Raw genomic sequence first — 24,867 nt, forward strand, 5'->3', positions numbered from 1 at the left:
TATTCCATAGCTCCCACACTTTCGCAGGTCCCTGCAGTTCTTTGGAAGGTGTTCAGGCTTTCCTTTCCCTGTCTTTTCCTGTTGTTCCCATCTTAGGTCTTCTTCCCTGCCATCCCATTCCATATTCAGACAGGTTTTCTTAAAACTCTGACATCATTTTCTGCCTGCTGTCCCAGCTTTCCCAGCTCCTCATAATTTGCCCCTCGCCCCGCTTCCCAACTCACACACACACACACACACACCCTCTGTAACCAGGACCTGGGCTTCTTGTGGTCCTCACTGGGTACCAGCTCCTGCCACCCTCTCTTCCACCTCCGATCCCCTTCACTTAACAGGCCCTTGTTTCTTCTGGACTGAAAAAATTGGTATTGCGTAGACAACACCTATCTCCCAGTTTCCCGTGTTTTCTTTTTCCTTTCAGCCAGGTGGTGAGCTCCAGGAAACCCTCCCCCCTAGTCTAGTAGTACATCAATAGTTACTAATTGAGGTGACTGACAGGTGCAGTTTTTATCATCAAGAAATATTTGAGAACCTTCAGTGGAATAATTCCTACATGCACATACATCATATGAAGGGGGGGTTCACGGCCCATTTGTTTATTTTTTTCAGAAAGGCTTTTTTGTTTTCACCTTTAAAAGACACATGAGAAAACGAGTCAGAGCCAGTTCCCCACCTCCCATCCCAAACACCTTTAATCACAGTCATTCTTCCCACTGTCCTCCTTATGACTCTTGAATTTGATAGTTAATATAATACCTTTTATAGCTAATTTGCTTTATTTATGCATTGTGACATAAGTAAGAACTGCTCAGCCCTGACTGGATACCTCGATTGATTAGACTTAGAGCACCTTCTGAATGCACAGAGGTTGCCCGTTTAAACCCCAGTCAGGGCACATATGGGAACAGATTGTTGTTTCCCTCCCTCCCTCCCTCCCTCCCTTTCTTCCTTTCTTCCTCTCCCTTCCTCTCTTTCTAAAATAAATAAGTAAAATTTTAAAAAAACTGTTCAGTGCATAGAAGACTCAGTTTAATTCTTGGCTTCTATTTAAAAGGCTCACGAATGCCCCCATTACTCTGTTGATTGCACAACATCCCCCACAAAACCACACACTGTTCTGGGACTCTGGAGAATCCCTGGCCACATTTGCACTTACACGTGAATTTACAGAAAACCTCCGTGGAGCCTCTGACGACCTTGAGATAGTGATCGTTCATGTATTCAGAAAGTTTTAACCTATAGTCAGGATCAATAACCAAACTCGTTTTAATCTTCTAACAGTTGTTCGTGGAATAAATGGATGGAGGGATAGAACAAGCCCAAAGAAACACAGTGACCTAGATCGGGCACACAAGGAACCCCCCCCTTTTAGCTGTTTATAGAGGCTTTAGGAGATTTAGGGGATTGATTTCACTGACTTGTATTGTATTGCCATGTATGGATGTGTCAGATGCTATTTCAAGTGAATTACATGGTCGATCTCATCTTCACAAGGAAAAAAGTTTGAAAGTCTGATTAAACTTATGGACTCCTTTCCCCAAAAAATGAATACCACAAAAGTTTTCCATACAATGTCAAGAATAGGAATCTGTACTTGTCTGTAGAACCTGAGCACATCATCCCTAGTAGGTGGCCCGTACTAGGCTTTTATTTACAGTGTGAACTAAGCAAATGTCTACTGTGTGCCACGCACTGGGGTATGACTAGATACAAATTGAGGGGAGAAGAAGGGGAACAGTTTCATATCTTAAGAAGAAATGCAGTTTAATTATCCCTTGTATATTTTTGAAAATAATTTTAAATTACAAAAATCAAGTGTACACTGACATTAAATTTTATTTTTTTGAATATCACCATATTCTGATGACACATATCTTACTTCAGATTGCATTTTCCAAACTTTATCCATAACTGTATTATCATAACATAGAATGCTTAAAAGTACTAACTTTTTTTTTTTTTTTTTAGAGAGGAGAGAGAGACAGAGAGACAGAGAGGAGAGAGAGACAGGGGGGAGGAGCTGGAAGCATCAACTCCCATATGTGTCTTGACCAGGCAAGCCCAGGGTTTCGAACCGGCTACCTCAGCATTTCCACTAACTTGCTTTTTAAACTTGATCTTACTTGAAAAATACTATATTTTCTTGTGTTTTCACACATTGACCCTTACGTTGGAGGTAGGACCAGACCTGAGCAGATTTTGGGTAAATGGGGCAGGGTGTTTGTTGATGACTCACCGAGGAGAAGTCAGTCTAGTTTAGGAGATGTCCCACTGTTGTTGGTTTCATGGGTTATTTCCCTTTATACATTGGACCTTTGATAAAACATCTGGAAGAATGAAGACTTGTAGCAAAGTGAATTACTTCTGGGATCAGCTTATGGTCCCGCCCCTCACCTGCAGGTAAAACCAAGCTAGGTCATCTTTATTTCTGCCCAGGGAGCAAACAAAATAAGGACTGCAATCCAGTTGAATTGTAGGAAGAAAAAACACAGACCTGTGCTGTCCAGTGTAACAGCCAAACAGCTGCTGGCCACGTGTAGCTATTTAAGTTTAAATGAAACTTAAATAAAAATTTTAATTTTACTTTCTTGGTCACATTAGCCTCATTTCAAGTGCTGACTGGTCATATGTGGCCAGCAGCTATCACTTTGAACGGCACATACGGAGAATGTTTTTATCCTCACAGAACTTGCAACTGGACAGCTTTGCTCCAGATCATATCAATTCAACAGAATGTTTTCACATTCCATATCTAACATGTTATAGGCTCTTGGAAGTGAGAGAAGGATAGCTTTTGCTCCTCTTTGATTTTTGGTAGTTTTGTGTAGACTTTGTAACTTTAGGTTTAGGCTTTTTAAGCACTTTTCTCCCACATCAGCTGCTTACGTATTCAGTTTTCATTAGCGATTTTCATGGTTTGACAATACTTGTATTTATGATGCAACATGTGTTATGTATTTCATAATCACAAGTGTTTCGTCTTCCCCATGCCTGGGAGCTCCCGGCCCTCCCATCTCACCTCCTCTAGGGTCTTATTTTGCCCATCTGCTCCTTTCTGTATAGGGCATTCTTAGGTTTTCTTTAAACAGAACTGTCCTGATTCTGCTACTCCACAACCTCTGCTGTATTCTCTTTATTGTCTCTTGTATGGGGGAGTTTTTCTGCATCTCAGGTTCCTGCCTTGCCACTCATTCTGGTGCTGATGCAGGAAGCCTAGCGTCTCCCTGGCCCTCAGTCCTCACAGCCAGGTTGGTCCTTGGGTGATTTCTGGACCCCTGTACTACTGGTGTCTGTCTCTTAGATGGTATTGCAGTAGCCTTCTAATGGGATTGTGTGCTTCTAATTGTCCATCTTTTAAACTGCTGCCCAGAGCTTTTTAAAATATTGATATGATTATTTCACCCCAGGGTTAAAAAAAAAAAGTGGAGGAGCCCTGGCTGGATGTCTTAGTTGGTTAGAGCGTCGTCCTGATAGGCCAAGGTTGTGGGTTCAATCCCCAGTCAGGGCACATAAAAGAATCAACCAATGAATGCATAAATAAGCAGAATAACAAATCAGTGTCTCTCTCTCTCTTCCCCTCTTTCCCTTTTTCTCTAAAAAATTAATAAATTAATTTTCTTAAAAGTTGGAGACCTTCAGTGGGTGTCTGTGGCCAGAGGCTGTTATAAAGTCCATCCCTGGAAGATGGAATCTTGACCTCACAATTTGCCAGCCCCGTCTTTGCCATTTCCCCCACTTCACGCTCCCTCCTTTCGCACAGTGACAGTCTCCCAAGGGCTTTGTTTTCATGGTCCAGAAGCCATAGCTAAACTTTTGCTGTTAGACATGGGATTGCTGCTTTTTTGGGGGGTGGAGGGTGGGGAGGGGAAATAGGGCATTAGAAAACAGTCTGTACTATCTATTTTGTCATCTCATTTTAAAAGGGCATTTTCACCTTAAAAAATGAATTCAGCATTTGAGACTCTCAATAAATTCTCTCATTTCACCTGAGAAGGGTGAAAACACAGGCATTCAGGAGCTGACGCTTTTGCGACACTGCACTGCACCCAGATGTACTTCTCGGGTCTCTGTACTTTTCCGGCACGCATTTCCTTCTAACTTCCTTCTAACTGGAACGTCCTGCTTCCTGAAGGCTGATCTTTCCTTCAAGCTTAGGTTTGCTTTTGTTCGCCATATGGCAGCGGTTTTCAACAGGTGTGCTGACACAATAGCTGTCTGGTGTGAATGAATCAAAATTATACCTTCCTTTTTTTTTCTTCATATTGGCAAAAAAATTTATTTTTGGTGTACCACAGAACTTTGGTAATTAGTTTATGTGTGCCTTGAGATGGAGAAGGTTGAAAATCATTGCCCTACTTCCCTTGTGCTTGATGACTTACCTCGGGGGAGCCCTGAAATCCTTGGACTCAGAATCCATTTTCCCTGGGATTGGAATTTATCTTTGTGTCATATCTCCTCTGTCGCCCTACCTGAGCATCAGCCTTTGAGGCAAGGGCCTCTGTCATTCAGCTCTTAGCAGTTCTAACGTCTGAAACAATAGACTAATGTCCGAGAAATTGTCCTATTTCGGGTCTTCACATTGATACTAAATCGTGCCCTAGGGTATAATATAGAACATCTCAAGCAACTGATTTTAACCTCTTGCAGAGAATACACATTGTTCTGTGCATTATTCTCCTGGTCTTTGGTTCGAGCACGCTGAAAGCAGCAAGAATGGCCCTAGAACTCAAAACTGCAGGAAAGTGAAGAGACCCATTTTTAAAATGAAACCCATTTGGTGATGGAAGTCATAGAAATGATATGGGCAGAGAAGCTGTGAAAGTTCTAAGGACTGGCAGCTGTGATGGATTCATGGGTCCCTTTGCTTTCTCTTCCCACTAGTTAAAAATAAAGAAGTACTTGCCTAATGTTGTAAATGAGAATAATAATACTTCAGTATAAACATAGGTGGTGCAGAATATATGAGTAGCGTCGCTCTTTCAAAATCTTAATGTAAGGTAGGAAGAATCAGAATTACTTTCCATATCTATCTTCCAGACTCTCATCCCATTAAATGAATCTTGGTTAGCAAGGTGCCAAACAGAAAATCATTACCACAATTAGTAGTTTCTTGTGGGTGAAGCCTTGAAAGGATTCTCGTCTTGGCCAGAGCACGGCATTAGGGGTTAACTACAAGGAATAAAGAGACAGTAAGGCTTATTTCCCCATATCCTGCAAACAGCATTTTCACTGTGGCCAGGTAAAATTGTTGTATAATCTGTTAGACCTTTTCTCCCTCTTAGGAAAATTCTGTTTCCAGACTGGGAACATTCCAGGATGTTACTGGCCTTTCATAGCGTTATGGAAAAGTGTCAGTTATAATTCCAAATCTGTTATGAACCAGCGGGCCAGTCTCTTGAGTTGTATTTTGAATTCTACTTTTTGCTTATGGGGCCAGCATAGCATGAAGTTGGTTGGGTTTGTGTGAACATGTATGTGCCTGGGTGTTGAAGTAGAGACTGCTTCTTCTTTCCAGAATGGTAATGAAGTATCTTAAAGGGCTTGGAAAAAGTTTCTCTGGGCATAGTGAGCACGGTGGATGCCGTTGTTTCGCAAGTTTTCTGCTTTCTTTGTCTGTACAGATTGTTCCTGACTGGGAGGAAATTGAGGATGTTGAAGAGTGCTTGCTGTTTGGCCGACGGGCCCAAACTGGTTAGCTGGCTTCTGTGCTCAGGTGGGCTAGTGACAGGGCCAAGTCCTATGGCTATAGGAGAAGGGCCACACAGAATGCTGTGTACAAGGTTTTGCGTGGAAACAGCATGGCTGCTGCGGTCTCTGAACACCCTTTGTTACTCCGTTATCTAGCCTCATAAAAAAAAAAAAAGATCCTGAAAATATTGGCTCTATTTTGAAGTGGCATAGAACTTGTGGTTTTGATCTGTAACCTGTCTTCTGCACTCACTTGCCACCATTTTCTCCATGGCCTTGGCCTCCACTGTCGTCACTCTCTCATCCAGCCCTCTCACCTCTGAGATTGTGAGGGGATAGGAAGGATTCAGGTGGCCCTGGCTGGTTAGTTCAGTCAGAGTGTCACCGTCTGAAATGAAGAGGTTGCAGGGTCAATCCCCGATCAGGGCACACACTGGAGGCAAGCGATGAGTGCTTCCCTTTCCCCTCCCCTCTCTGTCCTTCCATTCTCTGTCTCTCTAAAAAGTCAATCAATTAAAAAAATATATTACGCTCTGGGCAGATTGCTCAGTTAGTTGGAGTGTCATTCCCAAAATGCAGAGGTTGCTGGTTCGATCCCGGGTCAGGGTACATACTAGAACAACTCGATGTTCCTGTTTCTCTATAAAACACACACACACACACACAGAGAGAGAGAGAGTGAGAGAAAGAAACAAAAACGAAGAAGTAATATTTAGGCAATGACATTTTTCTTTTCTTTTCTTTAATTGACTTTGGAGAAGATTCTTTATACCCCAGAAGGAACACTGGGGGACTGTTTTAAACATCTGATCTTATCGTTGTCTGAACCCATTAACCTCACAGATGTTGGTGTTATGCCAAGAAAATGGAACTCCTGTCCTTGCATGGCAGAGAGTCAGGGGCCTCTGCTCTGATGTGTGAACTCCTTGTGGCCATCCCATTCCTAGGTGGCACACAGCCCACCACAGCTTTGATTAAGAAGTGGAGTTTGCTGCTGTTTCTGGTCCTGGATATTCATGGCAATGCTCTGAGCATTAGGCAGGTGGAAGGGCTTTTGACACCAGACTTAAAAACACACCGGCATTCCAGCAGAGTTGAATCTCAGACACAGACTTGGGCCTGGGGGGACGTCCAAAATCTTGTCCTTGTCATTGTGCAGACGAGGGGACCAGTGTATTCCAGGCCATTTGCTTATGCAAGGAAGCACATGGTGTACTGTTCTGCGTTCCAGTGGTTAAAGGGTGTTATTAAATGCTACTGAATCATTTTAATACCAGTAGTAGGAATCCAGAGTTTTATTCAAGCTACTGTAACTAACTTCTGGTGTCTGTGGACTGTGGGGAAGACAGCACTTACATTTGCTGCAGACAAAGTAAAGATGTACGTGAGCCCGGAAAGTGTGTTCTCTTTCTTGGAAGTGACCAAGCCTCTCCCACACGGAGGCACAGGGAGTACTGGCACATTGGACTTGGAGACGGACAGAGCTGGAGCTGAAGTGGATGCTGGGTAGGTGTTGCTCAGGCATGGTTCCAAGGTTCTGAAGGCCAGTAATATTTTAAACAAGTCAAACAGCCCCTCTAGGCGAGCTGCAGGAAATCCAGCCCTTGGCTTGTGTTGCTGCATGGTCAGCGGGCAGCGGGAGATAAAAGTGCAGACTGTTGGAGGCAAGGCCCCTCCTATCAGTGGATAGCAAACTGTTAAGGGAAGATAAAAGGAAAGAGCAGGGATGTTCTTTTTGAACAACAAGAGGGTGCCTTTATCACAGGCATTCAAGTAAAATGAAGGGGGTAAGTCAAAGATCCTCCATGTTATGTTTGCAAGTGCAGTACAGAAGTTTTGTGTCATGAAAATATTGGTAAAGGCCAATCCTTTTTCAACCAAAATAGTCCATTTGACAGGGATGTTTGCCTTACATGCTGCTGAAGCAAATGGACACAAGCGTGAGTTTTCACATCTTTGTGCTCCAGAGGTTTTCCCTGTGGACTGTTAGGTCCTTGGGGACCTGGTAGAAATGGCGGGCTGTCTGTGTACCAAGAAGATGGGCAGAGCAGCCCCACATGGCAGTGGGTGGCCAGGTTCATCAGTGTGAACGCAGGCCAGCCCTGGTACCTGGCAAAACTCAGGTACCACAGAAGTGAAGGGAAGGGACCTGTCTGCAACTGGTGTTGATCTGTCCTCTTTTAGATTTTTCCTTCCTGTTCTTTGTAACCTATGGAAGGTGGGACATTTTAGGAGCTTGCAAAAAATAGGTATCTGTTTCTCAGGGTGGGGTTTGTAAATGTGAACCCACACTGAAGAGCCCAGGCATGGTCAGCATCCTTTGTGAGCTTAGTCAACACACAAAGGGGCAATGTGCTTTGGGCACATTATGCTTGTTTCAGACCCTGCTGGGCTAGGGGGCTCAGCATTTGTGCTGGTGCACCAGCAGTGCAGCTAGATTCCCCAGGGGGTGCAGTTCTCCTGAACTAATCCCCCTCCCCACAACAGGCTCAGGGAGGGCCCGAGTGCCTCCACTTGCTCCAGCACCATGTCAGTTCACACCCCCACCTTCCTTCCCAGGTGGAGGAGCCTCTGCTGGTCAGCTCACGGTGCTGTGGGAGGGGACAGAAACCTGCCCCTTGTGCCACCTTCCCTCCCAATGCCCCATCTGCCCCACCGTAGCTGTTGGGTTTTGCTCAGTGTACTTTGAAAAAAATCCACTGGCTTGTTAGTGCTTTTGGTTTGGCATGCGATAAACACTTATCAAACACTTATATCTTGGGAGTATTTGTATTTCTTCATAGATACAATGGTGAATAATTTTCTTAGAGGCAGAACAGAGGGGGAAAAGCTCATCTGTTAGCAGGTGAAGAGGGCAGGCCGTTGAGTGCCTGGTGGATACATCGAGCACAGTCATTCTCAGCTGATGGTTTGTCATGTCTGCTTACCCACAGCTGACTTCTTTTTCACTGGGCAAAGAAAGATGTGATCTCTTTCCATTGCCTTCTCTGAGCTGGTCAGGGAGAAGCATTTCCAGTGACACTGCCTTTCACAAAGTAGTTTTGATTTTATGAAGGGCTGCCGAGCTGAACCACCCTCAGTTCTGCGAATTTGAAGACCAGCTACTAGGCTAACTACCTGCCCCAGAGATATATAGCTTGCATTCATCTCCTCCTCAGGAGAAACTGGAGAGTCCTGTTTCTGCAGCTGCCGACCCCTTCCCAGCACTTGTCAGCAAGGGCGGCCCATGACCTCAGGCCTGTGAAAGAGTTGCAGGATATTGCCTAAAATTCTCAGCAAACTGCTACTGAACTTTACCCCGCTTCCTCCCCTAGGCTGTAAATGTGACTGAACACACTGAGCTCCACTGCAGAGGAGTGCCGGGATCAGTCCCGTCACTGCAGTCCAGTTGCCTGAGATTCCGGGGTGCAGGGCTGGGTCCCAGCTGCACTGTTCTGCGGCTGGGAGGGCAGAGGATGGGGGAGCATGGGAGAGTGAGCCTGTCCCGTGGGAGCCAGCAGCGTGAGCTTCCTTGACTAAGCACGTTCGAAGCTGACCAGGATTTGTTTCAGTGCTGAGCTGAGGCAGGAGGGCCTCGTTTCCTGCTCATCATACAGCATGTGTTCTGCTTATTAATAGTCGATGGGTTCGAAGTTGTGATAAGCTGAATTATATTTATATTTCATTGTTAAACTTAGGGGCTGGAACTGAAATATTTTTAAGATCATCAAACTGGCCCCTGCCCTCAAAACCCCGGCAGTCTGATGGGGGGAGGCCCGATAGGGAAGGCCCATGCCTTAATCAAAGCAGAAGAGAGAGCTGACCTGTGGGCTGAATAAACTAGGATGGTGGGAGGTAAGAGCACCATAGCATCATGAGCTCGTCCTGGAGGTACTGTACTATTTGTAAAGTGTTTTAATATTCCTTTGATTGATTTCTGTAGTTCAATCACCGGTCCACAGACTGGTCTACCAGAAGTTTCATGCCAGTCTGTGAATGAATTAACCATCCCGATGTTGTGTGAACAAGTTAACCACCCCCGTAATCTTAGACAAATTCGCTTATCCTCAGGGTGATCTCTGCCTTAGTGGTCCCTGAAATAATTATATATTTTTACTGGTCCCCAAGTGTGAAGAGGTTGCAAACCACTGCTGTAAGATATGGCAGGCAGGTATTTGCTTCATTTTCTGGATAAGAGAGCTGAGACCCAGAGAGCTACAGTTGCTCCGTTGGTGGGCAACAGAATTTCTAGCCCAAGATACAGGCTGCACATCATGTGTTCCTTAAGTTATACAACCATAGTATGTTTAAGATCCCATGCTTTGGGATCTTACAGTATCATGAAAAGGAACTGTGCTTTTAGAAGCCCAGAATCTGGGTGTTAGAAGAACAATCTGATTTGGTCTCCCACCCACTGCAGGATTCTCTGCTTGAATACTCTCAGGGACAGCAAGCTAATTCCCTCATGGGGCATCAATCGCTAATGGGCAGTATTAGTTGTTCAGATCTCTGGTGTAAAGAGTTATGGAGTCCCAGACCTGTTTCTTTGTGCCTCCCACCCAAATCTCGTTCTTGCCATGGTGGACACATGGGAAGAATGGACCGCCTCTTCCACACACCAGGCCTTCAGGTGTTTGCACACAGCCTTGCTGGCCTCCAATTCTTTCTCTTTATAACTCAATAGGCCGAGCATACTTGGTTCCTTCAGCCATTTCTTGTGTTCCCCCTGACTTGGTTCCCAGTGCTTTAGATTGCCGATCTCTCCTCTCTGAATGGTTTTTTGATGGTCCTCTTTGTGTTGCAACAGAAAATACAAGAATTTTAGCCCTACCCAGCACCCAGCAAACAATCTAATCACTACCTTATACAATTTGGGGATATATATAAATTGCCTCACAAATTTTCTGGCCCAGTTTATATCACAGATAGCCAGTGCCCCCTAGTTATTGGGAAAAGGACACGTCATTGGACATTCCTGAGACTTCTGGCATACTCTGACTTCCTGTTTTTAAACTTCTTAAACAGCTGAGTAGATCTTAGGGTGAGGTGGGCTCTGTACCCCTAGACTTAATCCCCTGCAAGATGTTCTTCCTGAGACATCTTGTGCCTGAGCCTGGAAGACGCTTCCCTGCCCTGGGTAGGTGAGGGTACTCCTCGGCCCCCTGCCCAGCACGAGTGCTTCCTTATTCAGGCTGCCCACCCCCTTTCTCACCAGCTTCCTCGGACAGAATGGAAAACCATACCAATTTCTGCTGAGTTGGGCAAGAGGGTGATGAAATGCCAGATCCTGGTGGCCTGGTAGAAAAGCAGTGTTTAGGAGAAGACTGGCTCACCTGGGGAACGGGACTAGGCCCCTCCCAGAAGAGCAGGGCACTGGATGACGATGGCTGCTCTGTGGCCGCTGTATCTTGACTTCACAAACCAGGTTGTAGTTAGATGCTGTCAGTAAGACCTGTCCCCAGGAGAGCTGCAAGAAGTGGAGTCCGTGTCTTTATTGTGTTTATGGACAGAAAAGCTTATAAGCAGGACTTTGCCCCATTTCCTTCCTCTAAAGGAGCTGAAAGCCCTGCAGAGAGACATGGGAAGAAGAATGGGGTATATCATAGGATGGTTTTATCTAGTGTATACCAGAAAAATCTCTTTACCTTTCCAGCAGTTCATATTTTAAATAGTAAACAGAATCTGACTTACAAGGAGAAATTTGGTAAGCAAAACTCCTGTCTTCCAAATGAGCGCGTGCCTCTCTGCTGAAATTATATATAATGTAACAATTAAAATGTTCAAGTTATTTTCAAGAGAGAAAATGCTTCCCACCTGGCACCTATCACTTTATCATAAGCCACTCCACCCCCCTCACTTCACTGAATATTAGTGTCCCTTTACCGAGGGACAGTGAGCGGTGCCTTTTGAAAAGGAGCATCAGTATCTCCCATTAGTCCTGGAACTACTGGGCAGCTGAAGCCTAACCAGTAGGGGGCACTGCTCTAGGCAGCCGGGATGGACTTCTCTGTTTGATTTCTCTTCCTCCAGCCGTGAGTCCTATTAAGATGCAAAAACAGTAGGTGGTGAGGTTGTTCTGAGGCCAGAGGGGAGCAGTGCAGAGGTTTGCTTTCCCTCAGGGTCATCCTCCTGAACTCCTCCTCCTCTTCCTCCCTGCCTCTTGTGGCACACGTACTGCCCAAGGGCAGATGAGAAGGGAAGAGATGTGGGGTGGACCATGAGGGTATCGAGGGCCACTGGCAATCTGGTCAAAGGACTCAACTTTGGAGACAGCCTACCAGCACCCTCCATGGAGCTTTTCCTCAAGTGACCCGAGCTGGGTGAATGCCGTCTACTGGGAGAAGTGGCTCTGAGGACCCGGATAGCTGCCTAGGTACCCGGACCTAGTGGCTGTTTTCCATGGACTGCAGGCTGGCTCTGCCCTGTCAGAGGCACACACCCTACACGTGTCCCGCTCCTGAGGGAGCTAAAGTAGGCACTGTGTGGGTTAATCTCCCTTATTCATTTATTATTATTTCACTGTGGTAACTAAATATAAAATTAGAGCCAGTGCCTTGATTTTGCTCTGAGGGTGGCTCTTTTCAAATCCTCATGGAAGGAAGGTTTTTCAGGGACATCCTTGGTTTTGTGTCACCCTTCTTCTAGAATTCTGTGTAAAGGCCAGTGCTGGCTCTCAAGACTGGGTCACAGTTACCTGTTAATGCAGACCACAGGGCCCACCCCAGACAGGGTTCTGAGGCAGCAGTCCTGAGGTGAGGCCCAGGAATCACCTCTCTCCAGCACTGTGTAAGTTTAAGGTACGCCGCACGATGACCTCCATGTACTGAGGACCTGCGTTTCTAACAGAGGTCTGCAACACTGCTAGACAGGCACTACTCTGTGGGATGCTTTGTTGGAGGATTGGTTACAGGTAACCTCTCGCTGACCACATGAGACTGTCACATTTCATTCACATGGTGTTTGCTTAATTTTTTGATCTGTGCGTTTCTGGCTCCTCACTCCCCAGCATCTACACTCTCCATCTCCTGCCCTGCACTACGTCCTGCACGCACACATTGTTGGAACCCCAGCGCCTGAAAGTGTGGGCGCCCCCATCAGAGTTTCCTCTTGCTCCAGGTCTGCGTTCTGTTTTCATGGAAGCAGAATTGACCCAGAGCACACAGGTCCCTTCTGAGCCCGAGCTCATGTTGATGGATCAGTTGGATCCCTCTGCTCAGACAGGACCGGGCACTGTGAGATTGCAGACAGAGCTGGTGGCTTCCTTCTGGTCTCCTAACTGGGGCACTGGTGGAACACAATGGTGTGGATGGCAAATTCCCCTCCCCTTGTGCAGTGAGGGCACTGAGTGGTTGCAGACTGTTGCCCTGTGCAGTGAACTTTCTAGTCTGAGGTGGAAGTCCAGGACTGGACTTCCTGCACAGAGAGGAAGGCAGAGGTGAAGGTGAGAGGAGAGAGCTCCTTTTTCCTGCCTAGAAACAGAAGGAAATGGGAGGCCAGGCGCTGAGCAGGCTGGAAGGGCAGCAGTGACCCAGAATATGATTGTTAGAAGTCAGAGAATATAACTACATGGGAGTGCATCTGTTCTCTCAAGCCCTGTGTTGGGAGTTGCAAGAAACATAACAGGGATTAGAAACTGGATTCATACTGCTTTACCACCATGGGCTTGGGGGCAGGTTTAACCCTCTACATTGTAGTTTTCTCGTATGTACACCTCGTAGGGTATTTGTTATGAAGCATGTGACATATAGTATTCAAAAAGTATTAGCTGCTGACAGTACTGCAGAGTTCAAGTTTGGAACTAAGAGCCTGGGGTCAGTGCTGCATGTGAAAAGTAGCCCCAGAGGCTGGGGTCAGTTGAAGAATATCTGGAGAAAGAAACTGAACAGAGAGATCACCATGAGGACTTGTGGGTAAGAAGGTCAGAAGGTAAACTAAAGCCAAAGAGAGCATGAAGGGCTTTGAGTGGCAGGCCAAAAGTCTGACTATTTCCTGTAGTCTTGATGCAGAGATCAGAAGACAGCCCATAATACCTGGTCTTGGGTCCCAGGGTTGCAGTCCTCCCACTCCTTTGTGCTTTGCTCTCTTGAACGTGGGCTGAGAGGTGCACGTCTCCCTCTACTTAGTGGTCCCCAGCACTGGCTGGAGCGGTGCTCATGGTGCCTGATTGTGCTGGGCCTACTCTGTGTGACACTCTCGGGCCCCATTTGACCAAAGCTTATGTCAGCAAAGTGGGGGAGGGTGACTTTGCCGTCCTATCCAAGGCATAGACTACACCCTAAGCCAAGAAACACATCAACTTCCTGGAACTCAGGGCTGTCATCGCAGCTGTCTTAGGCCTCAAAGCACATGCGAGGCTGCCCTGGTTAGAGGAGATGCTTAGCCCCGAGCTTGGCAGGCAGTGCTGTGCTGCGACATCTAGTCTGGTTTGGTTCTGTCCCCAGCTGGCCAAAGCTGGGAAAGGACATTTCATTTCTGCCGCAGCCCATCCTCCCAGAGATGTCCTTGCTGCTTGTTAAGCTCCACAATCGCTGGCAGCTTTTGAGTATCTGATGTCCACTGAAGTTCTGTTAGCCTGTCCTGAGTTGGCTGGAAGGAACCTGCTAGGCTGTTCCAGTCAGCGGATCAACCATCTCGAGTGTTTGAGGATGTCTGCGCAGGGCTCAGCACTGCAGCTCTCCTGATTTGGTGTTGTAAAGCTCACTAGTACATGGTCTGCAGGGGCCTCTTCTGTCATCTCAGGCATCTAAGCTTAGCCCGTCTTTTCTGGGGGCCTTAGGGCAGATTTTAGATGTCACCTTAGAACCTGCAGGGTTCTAAGTGGGTAGCTTTGTTTCTAGAGCATCTTCCCTTTTATCTTTCATTTCTTCTTTGCTATCCTAGACCTGGGGACAGGCTCCTTAAGCCTTTCTTTCTGGCTTTTCATAGCATTGTCCCTTATCTGCTCCGGGGTGCGGGTGCTGGCCTCCTCCTCCCCTTCATCGTCACAGATGAACCTCTGCCCTCTCCGAGTTACCCTTCTTCTAGGGGACATAGGCAGAGCCTGTGCAGGAATGCAAGTCCAGAAACTCAGCATCCCCCTCAGGAGCCCAGAGCTCCTCTCCCAGCCTGTGCGGTCATATCATATCCCCTCCAGCAGCTGTCTTCTGGGGCACAGCCTCCCTCAAAGGTTTCTTTTTTTTTCTTTTCCTTTCCCCCTGAGGCAGTATTGATAGAGGTAAGGGGTATCTTGGGTTTTCTTCCAAGAACTGCCTTGTACTTTTCCACTCTCTGAGTTCTGTGAATCCCTCCGATCTGGTAGCACCCAGAATAAACAAGGTGGTGACTCCTCACTCAGCTTAATTGCAAGGCATTCTCAAATCTTCAGATCATCTACTTCCAGGGTCTGAGGATGGAAGTTTCAGGGTCAAATCTGTCAGGTTTGCCCTCTTTTCTCTCCTTGGTTCCCTGTGTGTATGTACTGAGAGGTTACTTAGACCTTTTTAAAGTGTCTTTTTTAAATGAGGAGAGGGAGGGAGTGTGTCCAGATTTTGAGACTTACAGTCTGAAGAATTTTAATTCCAGAGACTTGTTTCTCTGATGTGTGTTTTTGTTAATTATGTATAGAACTGTAGTTCACGTATTCTGAGATCTTGGTGGTTTCTGGAAAAAAACATGGAGCTACAATTTCTCTCTAGACTTTCTAATAAAAATGTGTCATTAATTAAAAAATGAATAACAGCAGAAAAATCTTGCTTGCTTTTATTATTTTTTTTACAGTGTTTAATTTTGCCTTAGACATCTTTGAGTTTAGATTGGCAGGGATGATCTGAAAGTATGTTTCGTGTCTGTATTTCTGAAATTTCATGGGAATTTTAATAAAACTGACTTGATCAATAGTTTAAAGGAGGTGGGTTATATATCAGGTAAAACCAGGATTCTTCGTCTCTATCCCGGTGGGTTTCTGGAGTCCCTGGCCCTCCTGGTACTGAAAGGAAATGTTGGGTGTAGAGAATGTGCATGTCTCTGTGGGATGGTCCATAATCTTCATCACATCCTCAAGGAGGGTCCTGCTTCCAAGAAATGCTGAGAGTTACTGGGTTAGTAGGAGGGTTCCCCTGGCTTAAGGGGTCTCTGCTCCACTTAGAGGCTATCCCTGTGAGTTACACCTTGTTCCTTGATACTTTGTTCAGAATCCAAAGAACTTTTCAGAGGCCCAAAGATGCAAACAGAAGCAGTGGTGTGTATAGAGAGACTGCTTGCAGGTGTTAGAAACCAGGGGAGCTGCATCTGACAGGGCTGGGGAGGGGTCCTCACCCACCACGTACCCCCCACACACACACAATAGGCGGGTCCAGCAGAGGTTTGCCACCTTAGGTGCTCATAACTCCATGTGGACAGAGTAAGGGTTAAGACGATAGATAGCTGGGTGTATCGCATGATTGGGCAGCTTTTCTGAACTCTCCAGAAGGGGATAAACACTAGAAAACATACCAAGCAAGTATTTCTCGACAGGTTTTGTCTGTGTGCCAGTTTATTTTACTTTAGTTTTTCCTTCCCATTTTTTCACTCTTCAATTTAGCTATGGGATGCTTTTTCCAGAGACCTAGAGTGGCCAAACTCTGGAGCCGGAGCTCTGGGAGATGCCGTGTTCTGGTTTTCTCTTGTTCTGTGAGGGGCCAGACTTGGCTTTTTCCCCAGCCAGGCACTTGAGGCCCTTGGCACCCAGAAGAGACATTCTCAAGCTCTTGAAGGGCTCATGTAAATGGAAGTTTTCTGCATCTTCTCAACAGTAAAGAAAAAATACCCATTTGGTCCTAGTTGAACTGTTATGGGCACTTCTCCCATCACTCAAGAAAAGATGTAATTCTTTACATTGAGGGACTGTCTAGTTCAGGGGTCTCAAACTTGCGGCCCGCGGAACAATTTTGTGCGGCCCGCAGACTAATCCACGAAGTTCAAAATATTTTGGATAAAATTAAGTAAGCCTAGGGGCCTACTTGTATTTTTCATTTCTCTAGCATCCTAGCTAGATATTAGCTTAGTTAACAGCAGTTGTGATGCGAACTACAGTTTCTGGTCGTTTTGTGACACTGAGTAAATTGCATGTACGATTGTGCTTGTTGTACTGATTTTTTTTTGTTTTCAACTGCAGTGAGAAAAGTGTTGCGTAACAGTTGCCTTTTGTAGACCTAGTGCGGCCCGCTGCCGAACGGCTGTGATCTTGCTCTGCGGCCCACATGCTGAGTTGAGTTTGAGACCCCTGGTCTAGATCCATATTTTTTACTTTCTTTGGCCCTTCATTTTCCCTGTCTGTTTCTGATGGCATTGAATGATGTCTCACCCTTATCTACCCTTTAAACTGACCATCCATCAGCATCAACGTGCTAGTAAGATGCTCCAAGCTCCACCTGGAGCCCCTGGTCCAAGCCATGCTCAGGTGATGTTACCCTTGGCATTGTTGGACATGCTTTGGGAGTTCCTGTTTTCCCAAGGCACACTTGACTCCAGTTGCTCTTGCTAAGGTGCTAATGGATAACTGGGTGGAATCAACCTAGGAGCTAGAAGCTTTCTTTATCAGGTACAGGTGGGGGAGGGGTGTTTTGTTGTTCTTAGTTTGTGACTCCTGGTGGAGCATTTTTAGTGTTGACTCTCATCATGTCACCTTTTCTCGTTTTTGTAGGTTGCTCTCTGCTCCAGAGGTGGTGGCTTTGAGGTGTGACCCAGCCAGCACCAGCTCCTCAGTAAGGAAAGCCACCTTGATCATATAAGGAAAACAGGTCGGTTAAACTTGATTGACTTTTTTTGAGTCACAACAGCTTTGAATGCTGAGTGTACCTTTCTCTCCATTCTCCTCCCCACGTTCCCTTTGAGCTGCCCTCTCTCTTCCTCGGGCCTCCAGAGGCTTTGATGCAAAACTCTGGTGAAGTTGTCACTGAATGCTAGTCTTCTTGACCTCTTAGACCTGAGGTGTGGGATAAGGAATCTCGGAGAGGGTGCCTAGTGTTTGTCTCACAAGGAAAGCAACTCTTCAGACACCCCCATTTCTAGCTTCTCCCTCCCCAACCCCAAATCTAGGTTCTAGACATTAAAAACTGGAATGCCAGGCCAGTCTGTTTGGCTGTGTTAATGAAGATGATGATTTCTTTTCATATCTGTGATTTGGGAATTTCATCTGGGTTCTCAGTCCTCTTGAGGAGATTGTATAGAATAGGGCCAGTGGTTTTTTACTTCTATTTTACTTATTATTAGTATTTGCAGTGGTGAGGCTGGTGTGCAGGATGTGGTCAGGGAGAAGTAATGGGGCAAGAGAGAATGAAAATATTAAGTCTGTACATATCCATAAAGAAAAATGTGCTTTGAAAATGGACCTTAAAATGTTAAACTTATCTCTTATTCTCTGAGATCCAGTATCAGTGAGTTTGGGTTAGTTTGGATTATTACTCTAATATAGTAATAATGGGGTTGGGTATGGGATAGGTAGAATTGACTAATACTGGCCAACTGGCCTCTGGTTAAATTAGCACCTAGTCGTGCTCAGTGTTCAAGTACATTTTTTTTCCCAGTATGTTTCACACCAGGTTCTTTCCCTTACTGTGCCATCACTCAAAGGAGAATTCAAGTATGAGAGCAAACTGGAGTAAAATCTTGCAATGCCTCTGAGGGGCTAGTTTGGGTTGCTTCTGAAAGAGCTCTTTAGGAAGGAGTACAGTGACTTCTTTTCAAACAGTGTAGCTGGGAGTTTTGTTTTGTTAATTATACTTTCAGAACAGAATAAGAGTCTCTATTTTTTTTATTGCTATTTACTTACCTTTAAACCAGGAAAAAGAAGTAAATATAAGTGATCTTGGTGTCACACTTTATCCCAAAGGAGGAAATAAATTTAGCAAGAGTCTTCTTGTCTGGACAAAATGGAAAACAAGTTTGTATGACTTCTCTCCTTTTCCAGCTGAGATTATCCCCGTCTATAGCCATAGCACCCTGAAGGAGCCTGATCTGGTCTGATCTTGGAAGCTAAGTAGGATAGGGCCTGATTAGTACTTGGGTGGGAGACCGCCCAAGAATCCCAGGTGCTGTGGACCTAAAAAGGGAGGGATAAGACCTTGTAACTTCCAGCCCTTATGTTGGTTAGCTCTCCTGACTATTGATAGGAATGCTACATTTAAGACACATAGGAAGTTTGCAAGAATGTGTTTTTAATGTTACAGTGACTGTGACAGAAATTCTTACTGGTAATTTGGCTCTGCTTAGTGAATATATTTTTGTTATTTTCATATTGACTGTTTCCCTTCTCTCTGCTTTCTTTTCCTACTCAATGATAGAATTAAAATATATTTTTTATTTTAACGTGAAAATGTTTAGTCCTAAAGGTGTTTACTTTAACCTATTTTCAGGTTTGTGTAAACTCTACCACATTTTCCTTTTATAAGCAGAGTCATAAGACAAAAAAGCAAGATCATCTTCTAAACTCCTACTATAAATAGGTAGAAAAGTTCATTTTCTTTTTACTGACTTATCATAGTAAAGAAGATTTCTAGTCAGTTATTTTATGCTATGATGTACATTTAAATATACTTCCCCATAGTCTTAAAGAATGAAGATGATTTTGGTGTCCTGAGTGTCCAGTTAAAGAGACTCCCAAATAAACTTTCCGAGACATTTGGAAATGGGATATCGAAGCACAATCTTTAATAAGTTTAAATGGACTTCTGGCGTGGGGAAACTTCATAGAAAGACAGCAGTTTGTTCTTTCCTTTCATTTTGATCATGACTTTCTTGATGAGGAAATATGTGAAAAATGAGGCCAAGCCAGCGTCCTAAGGTATATATTTCTGCAGTTAGCTCTTTCACCTGTCATTCGAAAAACTCTTAGATCCATATCTCCATTTTGTCTCTTGACAAGAAAAGTACCGTTCCAGAGACCTACTATGACTTTCCTGGTAGGATTTTAGCTTGGAACTTCTGAGCTTTGGGCAACATCACTCAATAAAGTTACATTCCTAGGCCTTTCCTACTGTGGTGCTGGACACACTTGTACATATTCTGGGTTTTACCACTTGTCCTGTGCTAGGTCATATTGCCTAAAGTTGGAGGAGGAAACCGTGTTCTTTCTGGCATTCTTCCTAAGAATTCACTTTGCTGCTGAGATAATGATCTTGAGCTTTGACTACAGTTTTGGCGTTGTCAAATTTGCTAATGTATACTGTGGGTTAATGGGGTATGTGGCATGCAGATAAGGCGTCAGCTCTAAAACATCTTCCTGGATAATATGAAGGAAATCATTTACCCATAGATTTCAGTCTGGCCATCCCTATAGCCAAATTCAGTTGCAAGGAGTAGAACTACAGAGGACATGAAGGGATAGGTTTGTTTGTTTTTTTACAGAGACAGAGAGAGTCAGAGAGAGGGATAGACAGACAGACAGACAGGAATGGAGAGATGAGAAGCATCAATCATTAATTTTTTGTTGCGCGTTGCAACACCTTAGTTGTTCATTGATTGCTTTCTCATATGTGCCTTGACCATGGGGCTACAGCAGACCAAGTAACTCCTTGCTCGAGCCAGTGACCTTGGGCTCAAGCTGGTGAGCTATCGCTCAAACCAGATGAGCCCGCAATCAAGCTGGCGACCTCGGGGTCTCGAACCTGGGTCTTCCGCATCCCATTCCGACGCTCTATCCACTGCGCCACTGCCTGGTCAGGCCAGGGATAGGTTTTGATGCGGCCGTGGGCCACTGTTTTCCCTTTGACCATTCTTTTCACATTACCTATTTCTTTTAGGTCTAACTCAGTGGTAGTCAACCTGGTCCCTACCGCCCACTAGTGGGTGTTCCAGCTTTCATGGTGGGTAGTAGCTGAGCAACCAAAGTATAAATAAAAAGATAGAGTTAACTATAGTAAGTTGTTTTATAAAGATTTATTCTGCCAAACTTAGTGAAAATCCAACATAAAGTACTTGGTAAGTAATTATTTTTATATGCTTTAACTTGCTGTAACTCTGCTTTATAAATTTTATAAAGTAAAGTTACTTTCCTACTTTATAAATCACCATTACTGTGGAACCGGTGGGCGGTTAGAAAATTTTACTACTAACAGAGATACAAAAGTGGGCGGTAGGTATAAAAAGCTTGACTACCCCTCTAACTGATACCTTCTACCATTGATTTTCAACCTTTTCACACTTGGGGACTGATGAAAATAGAATTATTTTGGGGACCTGTAAGGCAGAAGTCACTCTGAGCATAAGAAAATTCGACTAAGATCATGGGGTCTGTAATCCTTTTTTTTTTTCTTTTACAGAGTCAGAGGGACAGATAGGGACAGACAGACAGGAACTGAGAGAGATGAGAAGCATCAATCATCAGTTTTTTGTTGTGACACCTTAGTTGTTCATTGATTGCTTTCTCATATGTGCCTTGAACGTGGAGCTACAACAGACCGAATAACCCCTTGCTCGAGCCAGTGACCATGGGTCCAAGCTGGTGAGCTTTGCTCAAACCAGACGAGCCCGCGCTCAAGCTGGTGACCTTGGGGTCTCAAACCTGGGTCCTCCGCATCCCAGTCCGACGCTCTATCCACTGTGCCACTGCCTGGTCAGGCGGGGTCTGTAATCTTCATCTATCAGGTGGTTAACTCTTCTGTGGACTGGCACAAAGTTTCCGGAGGACAAATCCACAGACCGGTGGTTGAAAAACACTGTTTTAGTCTGTAAGCCTTTAATGGATTTCTTGACTGCCTTGTCTTTGGTCAATTTTAAGTAGAGGTGGGAAGTGGGTCAAGTTGGAGTCTGAGAGTCCTTATGGGACATAGAGTAGAGTAGGAAAGAAAATTTTATCAGAAAAAGCTAAGAACTTTATGATTTCACACATAGGTGGGATGTAAAACTGGGACTCATAGACATAGATAAAAGTGAGGTGGTTACTCAAAAGAGGGGATGGGGGAGGGGAGTAAAGAGGGACAAATATGTGGTGATGAAAATGATTTGACTTTGGGTGATGGCCACACAATGCAGTCAACAGTTCAAATGCTATAGAGATGTCCAGCTGAAAACTATGTACTCTTATTGATCAAAGTCACCCCATTAAATTTAATTTCAAAGCTAAAAAAGAAAAAGAAAGAGAGAGAGAGAAAAAGAAAGAAAAGTTGGTATATACATATATGCATTTACACATACATACATACATATATACATATGAGCTTCTGAAAATAAAATGCCACAAAATTGTTTTGACTGTTGCGAGTGAGGGTGACAGCACTCACGCAGTTAAGGTTGAACACCACTGAGACTAGGGTTTTGCAAGAAGAGTTAGAATCACCTCTGGTTTGTGCTCCCTGTGTTTCCATGAATTTTGTGGGCTGAGTTCACAGCAAATAAGGAGTTTCAGTTTTTTCTTCACTAAGTAGGTATACACTGAATCTTTTTGCCTTTGCTTCCCCTTCCAGTGTCAACGAGTGACACCAAGAGAAGAAAGAAAAAGAAGTGAAACAGTCTCCTTTCCTCCTCCACGTGGATGATAGCTATAGCAAGGGAAAATCCCCTAGTGTGTCAGTTGGGGCAGAAAATGGAGGTAATTGGCAATGGGCTGGGTTTTCTTCTGTCCATTTTCTGGCATATATAGGTATGTTACCTATTTGTATTTTTTAAGAAGCAGTCTTTGTATGTTGATTTGAAATTTGGTTATAATCTTGAAAGGGTCGGTATCTCAACTGTCACACAGTCCAGGCTCCCCGTTGAAATCACTGGGTTGCAGCAGCGCTATTCAGTGAGCCTGATGGTTCTCAGTTGTCAGGTCCACACGATATTGGGAGGATCCTGGCCCAATGGCAGCAACCTTGGCTCCCTAATTATTAACTCAGCCTTTGCCACCCTGCCTAATGAAAAATTAAGAAAGGAAGAGACCACCTGCTTCAGGTGGCTTTGGGAGTTGTGTCAGTGCCATATGCTTAGCAAGGGAGCAGGGTTATCCTTTGATATGACAGCACTTCATTTGGATGAAAGCTTAACTTGAACTGAACACAGAGGGTTTTAGGTGTTTTTTCCTGACTTGTAGTTATGGTAGTCATGGCTAATGCCACCTGGCTCTGACAGAAGCCTAAACTTCCCAGTGGTCACATCAGCAATTTCCAATTTTCAGTTCTATGACAGAGGCTTCTTAGAAGCTTAAATCCTTGTCCCAATGATGTCAAGTTCGCCCATTGGCTTGGAAGTTTCAGACTTATCTTCCGTCAACACCATGATGTCAGCAGTCATGAGTGTAGGGAACGTCGCTGAGAATGGTGGGAGCCCCCAGATCATCAAGTCCCCTGTGAAGCCTCCAGGACCAAATCGGATTGGCAGAAGGAACCAGGTAAGCTTAAGTGTACTAGGTGGTAGCATCTGGTGGCTTCAGTCCCTGAGAACATTGGGAGGAAGATAGTCCCCTGAGCTTCAGCTTCCTCAGGCAGAACCTTGGACGCATTGAGGTGTAAACAGACATACCCAGAGGTTGTCATCATTTTTCAAGTGTAAGCTTTTTGTAGCTTATTTCAGTTTTCTTTAATGGAGAAAATTTTCTATGCTTTGTTGTCAATATTGGTGAAGGTGCCCTGATTCTCATCCCTGTAATTTGACTTGAATGCCAGCTTCCTTCATTTGCTGGCCAAGGCAGAAGACCTTAATTTAATCTTCCACACTGATGTGGTTCATTTCCTTATTCACACAGCTGGTTAATTTGGGTTTCAAAGTCACCTCCTTGGTTATTTTTTTTAAGCATCTTCAGATTGGGGAGCAGATAAATACTGGTTCTGCTGAGTCTCCTTTCCAGCTCTCCATTCTTGACAAAGCACAGAATTTGGCCCCAGAGAATTCCACTTAAGAGACGACTTAGCCCTTTTGAACTTTCAGTGGGCATCAGACCAGGAGAAGAGAGAAAGAGTGAATGAGTGGGCAGGAATTAGGAGGGTTAATGATGTAGTAAAAATCCACATCTCCTTCACTGGGAAATAAGATGAATCTTTAATTGACATACAGAGGGGGCACTTGGAAAGTGTTCACTGTCCTGTTAGCAACATGTTTAATGAAGCTCAAGGAGTGAGGTAGGGAGTGACTAGTTCACATTTCTCCTCTGAATCCATACCGTATGAACTGACTCCTCCACACTTAGTTTTGAGTTTACTGATTGAATGGGGCTATACCAAACCCTCAGGGAAGCAGGCTGTCTGTCTTAAGAGCTTGTCTAGATACTAGGTTTGGAGATTAAAGTAAACCTGTTGGGCTTTTGTGAATTAATTGTTTTATTAACAATCCTACAGTGACATTTCTTATACAGAATTGTCTAAGCCACATCTATGATGATAAACTCTGAGAAGTAAAACATTAATTTTAATTAAGGCTTTTGATGAAACTTGTCCTACAGGAGAAGCTGTACCAGCCTAAATGCCCCCAGCAGTGTGGGAGAGTGCCCATTTTTCCACACCTTTCTCAGGGCTGGAGGCTTGGCAGAGTAAAACAATGTATTAGGGTGAAAGCATTGATAACTTTTTCTCTCTTTTTCCTTTGTCTCCATGTGCTTCTCTTCCTATGGGTCCCTGAGAAAATACTCAGCCTGCATGACTGTGGCCTGAGTCAAGAAGGAGCGCTAGCTCTGGGAAGAAAAGGTTTATTTCTACTCTCTCACACCTGTCTGTCCCTCCATCTATTTGTTCATCTCTCCACCCCTTCACTCATTTCACAGTATAAACCAGCTCCTGCTTCCAGCCAAGTACTGCGCCAGGGTGTCAGGCATTTCCGGATGAGTGAGACCTGTAAGGTCATTGTCTTCCCTTTCTTCTCTGTGCTACTGGGAGAAAATGGCAGCAGGGATAGCCTCCTCTTTAAATCACCCAGCATTAAATCGCCCCAGCACAGGCAGGGTTGGCGCTAGTCCCAGCTGCAGGCCTTTCCCATGGTTCAGAGACAGCAGGTGGAGCCGTAGGAGGAGCCCACAGCCCTTCTGCCCCAGTGGTAATGGGGGGGAGGGAGGGGTGACTGTGCAAGTGTGGTGAAGCAAATGGTGCAGGTGTGTGCCTTAGCTGTCCGTCATCTACCCCCTGTGCCTCCAGGGTGCTTCATGTTCCACGGGGCCCTGGCTTAGTTTCTGAAAGGGAAGTCTGGGCCAGAGGTAGCATGGGAAGGACAGGGCATTGGAAGAAAAAGACAAGAGCACAGTATAGTCTGGGAGAGAGTGGTTCCTTCTCACCTAGGGGT

At 45.0% G+C, this 24,867-nt stretch overlaps 1 protein-coding gene and 1 pseudogene across 7 annotated transcripts in view; both read left to right on the forward strand.

The window, feature by feature from the left end:
- The window catches only part of RREB1 (ras responsive element binding protein 1), a 144,902-nt gene that overhangs the window by 48,988 nt on the left and 71,047 nt on the right, over positions 1-24,867 (forward strand). For 5 of the 7 annotated variants that reach the window (XM_066376982.1, XM_066376975.1, XM_066376981.1 and 2 more), the window contains exons 2-4: positions 17,327-17,423; positions 22,086-22,210; positions 22,778-22,990. In XM_066376982.1, the coding sequence (XP_066233079.1) occupies positions 22,820-22,990 (171 nt within the window). In that variant the 5' untranslated portion in view covers positions 17,327-17,423; positions 22,086-22,210; positions 22,778-22,819. The remainder of the gene's footprint in view (positions 1-17,326; positions 17,424-22,085; positions 22,211-22,777; positions 22,991-24,867) is intronic. The other 2 variants (XM_066376979.1, XM_066376978.1) reach the window with 2 other exon arrangements.
- Positions 18,607-18,725, forward strand: LOC136402013 (5S ribosomal RNA; annotated as a pseudogene).

Source organism: Saccopteryx leptura, chromosome 3, assembly GCF_036850995.1.
Source record: "Saccopteryx leptura isolate mSacLep1 chromosome 3, mSacLep1_pri_phased_curated, whole genome shotgun sequence".
In the NCBI taxonomy this organism is placed as follows: Eukaryota; Metazoa; Chordata; class Mammalia; order Chiroptera; family Emballonuridae; genus Saccopteryx; species Saccopteryx leptura.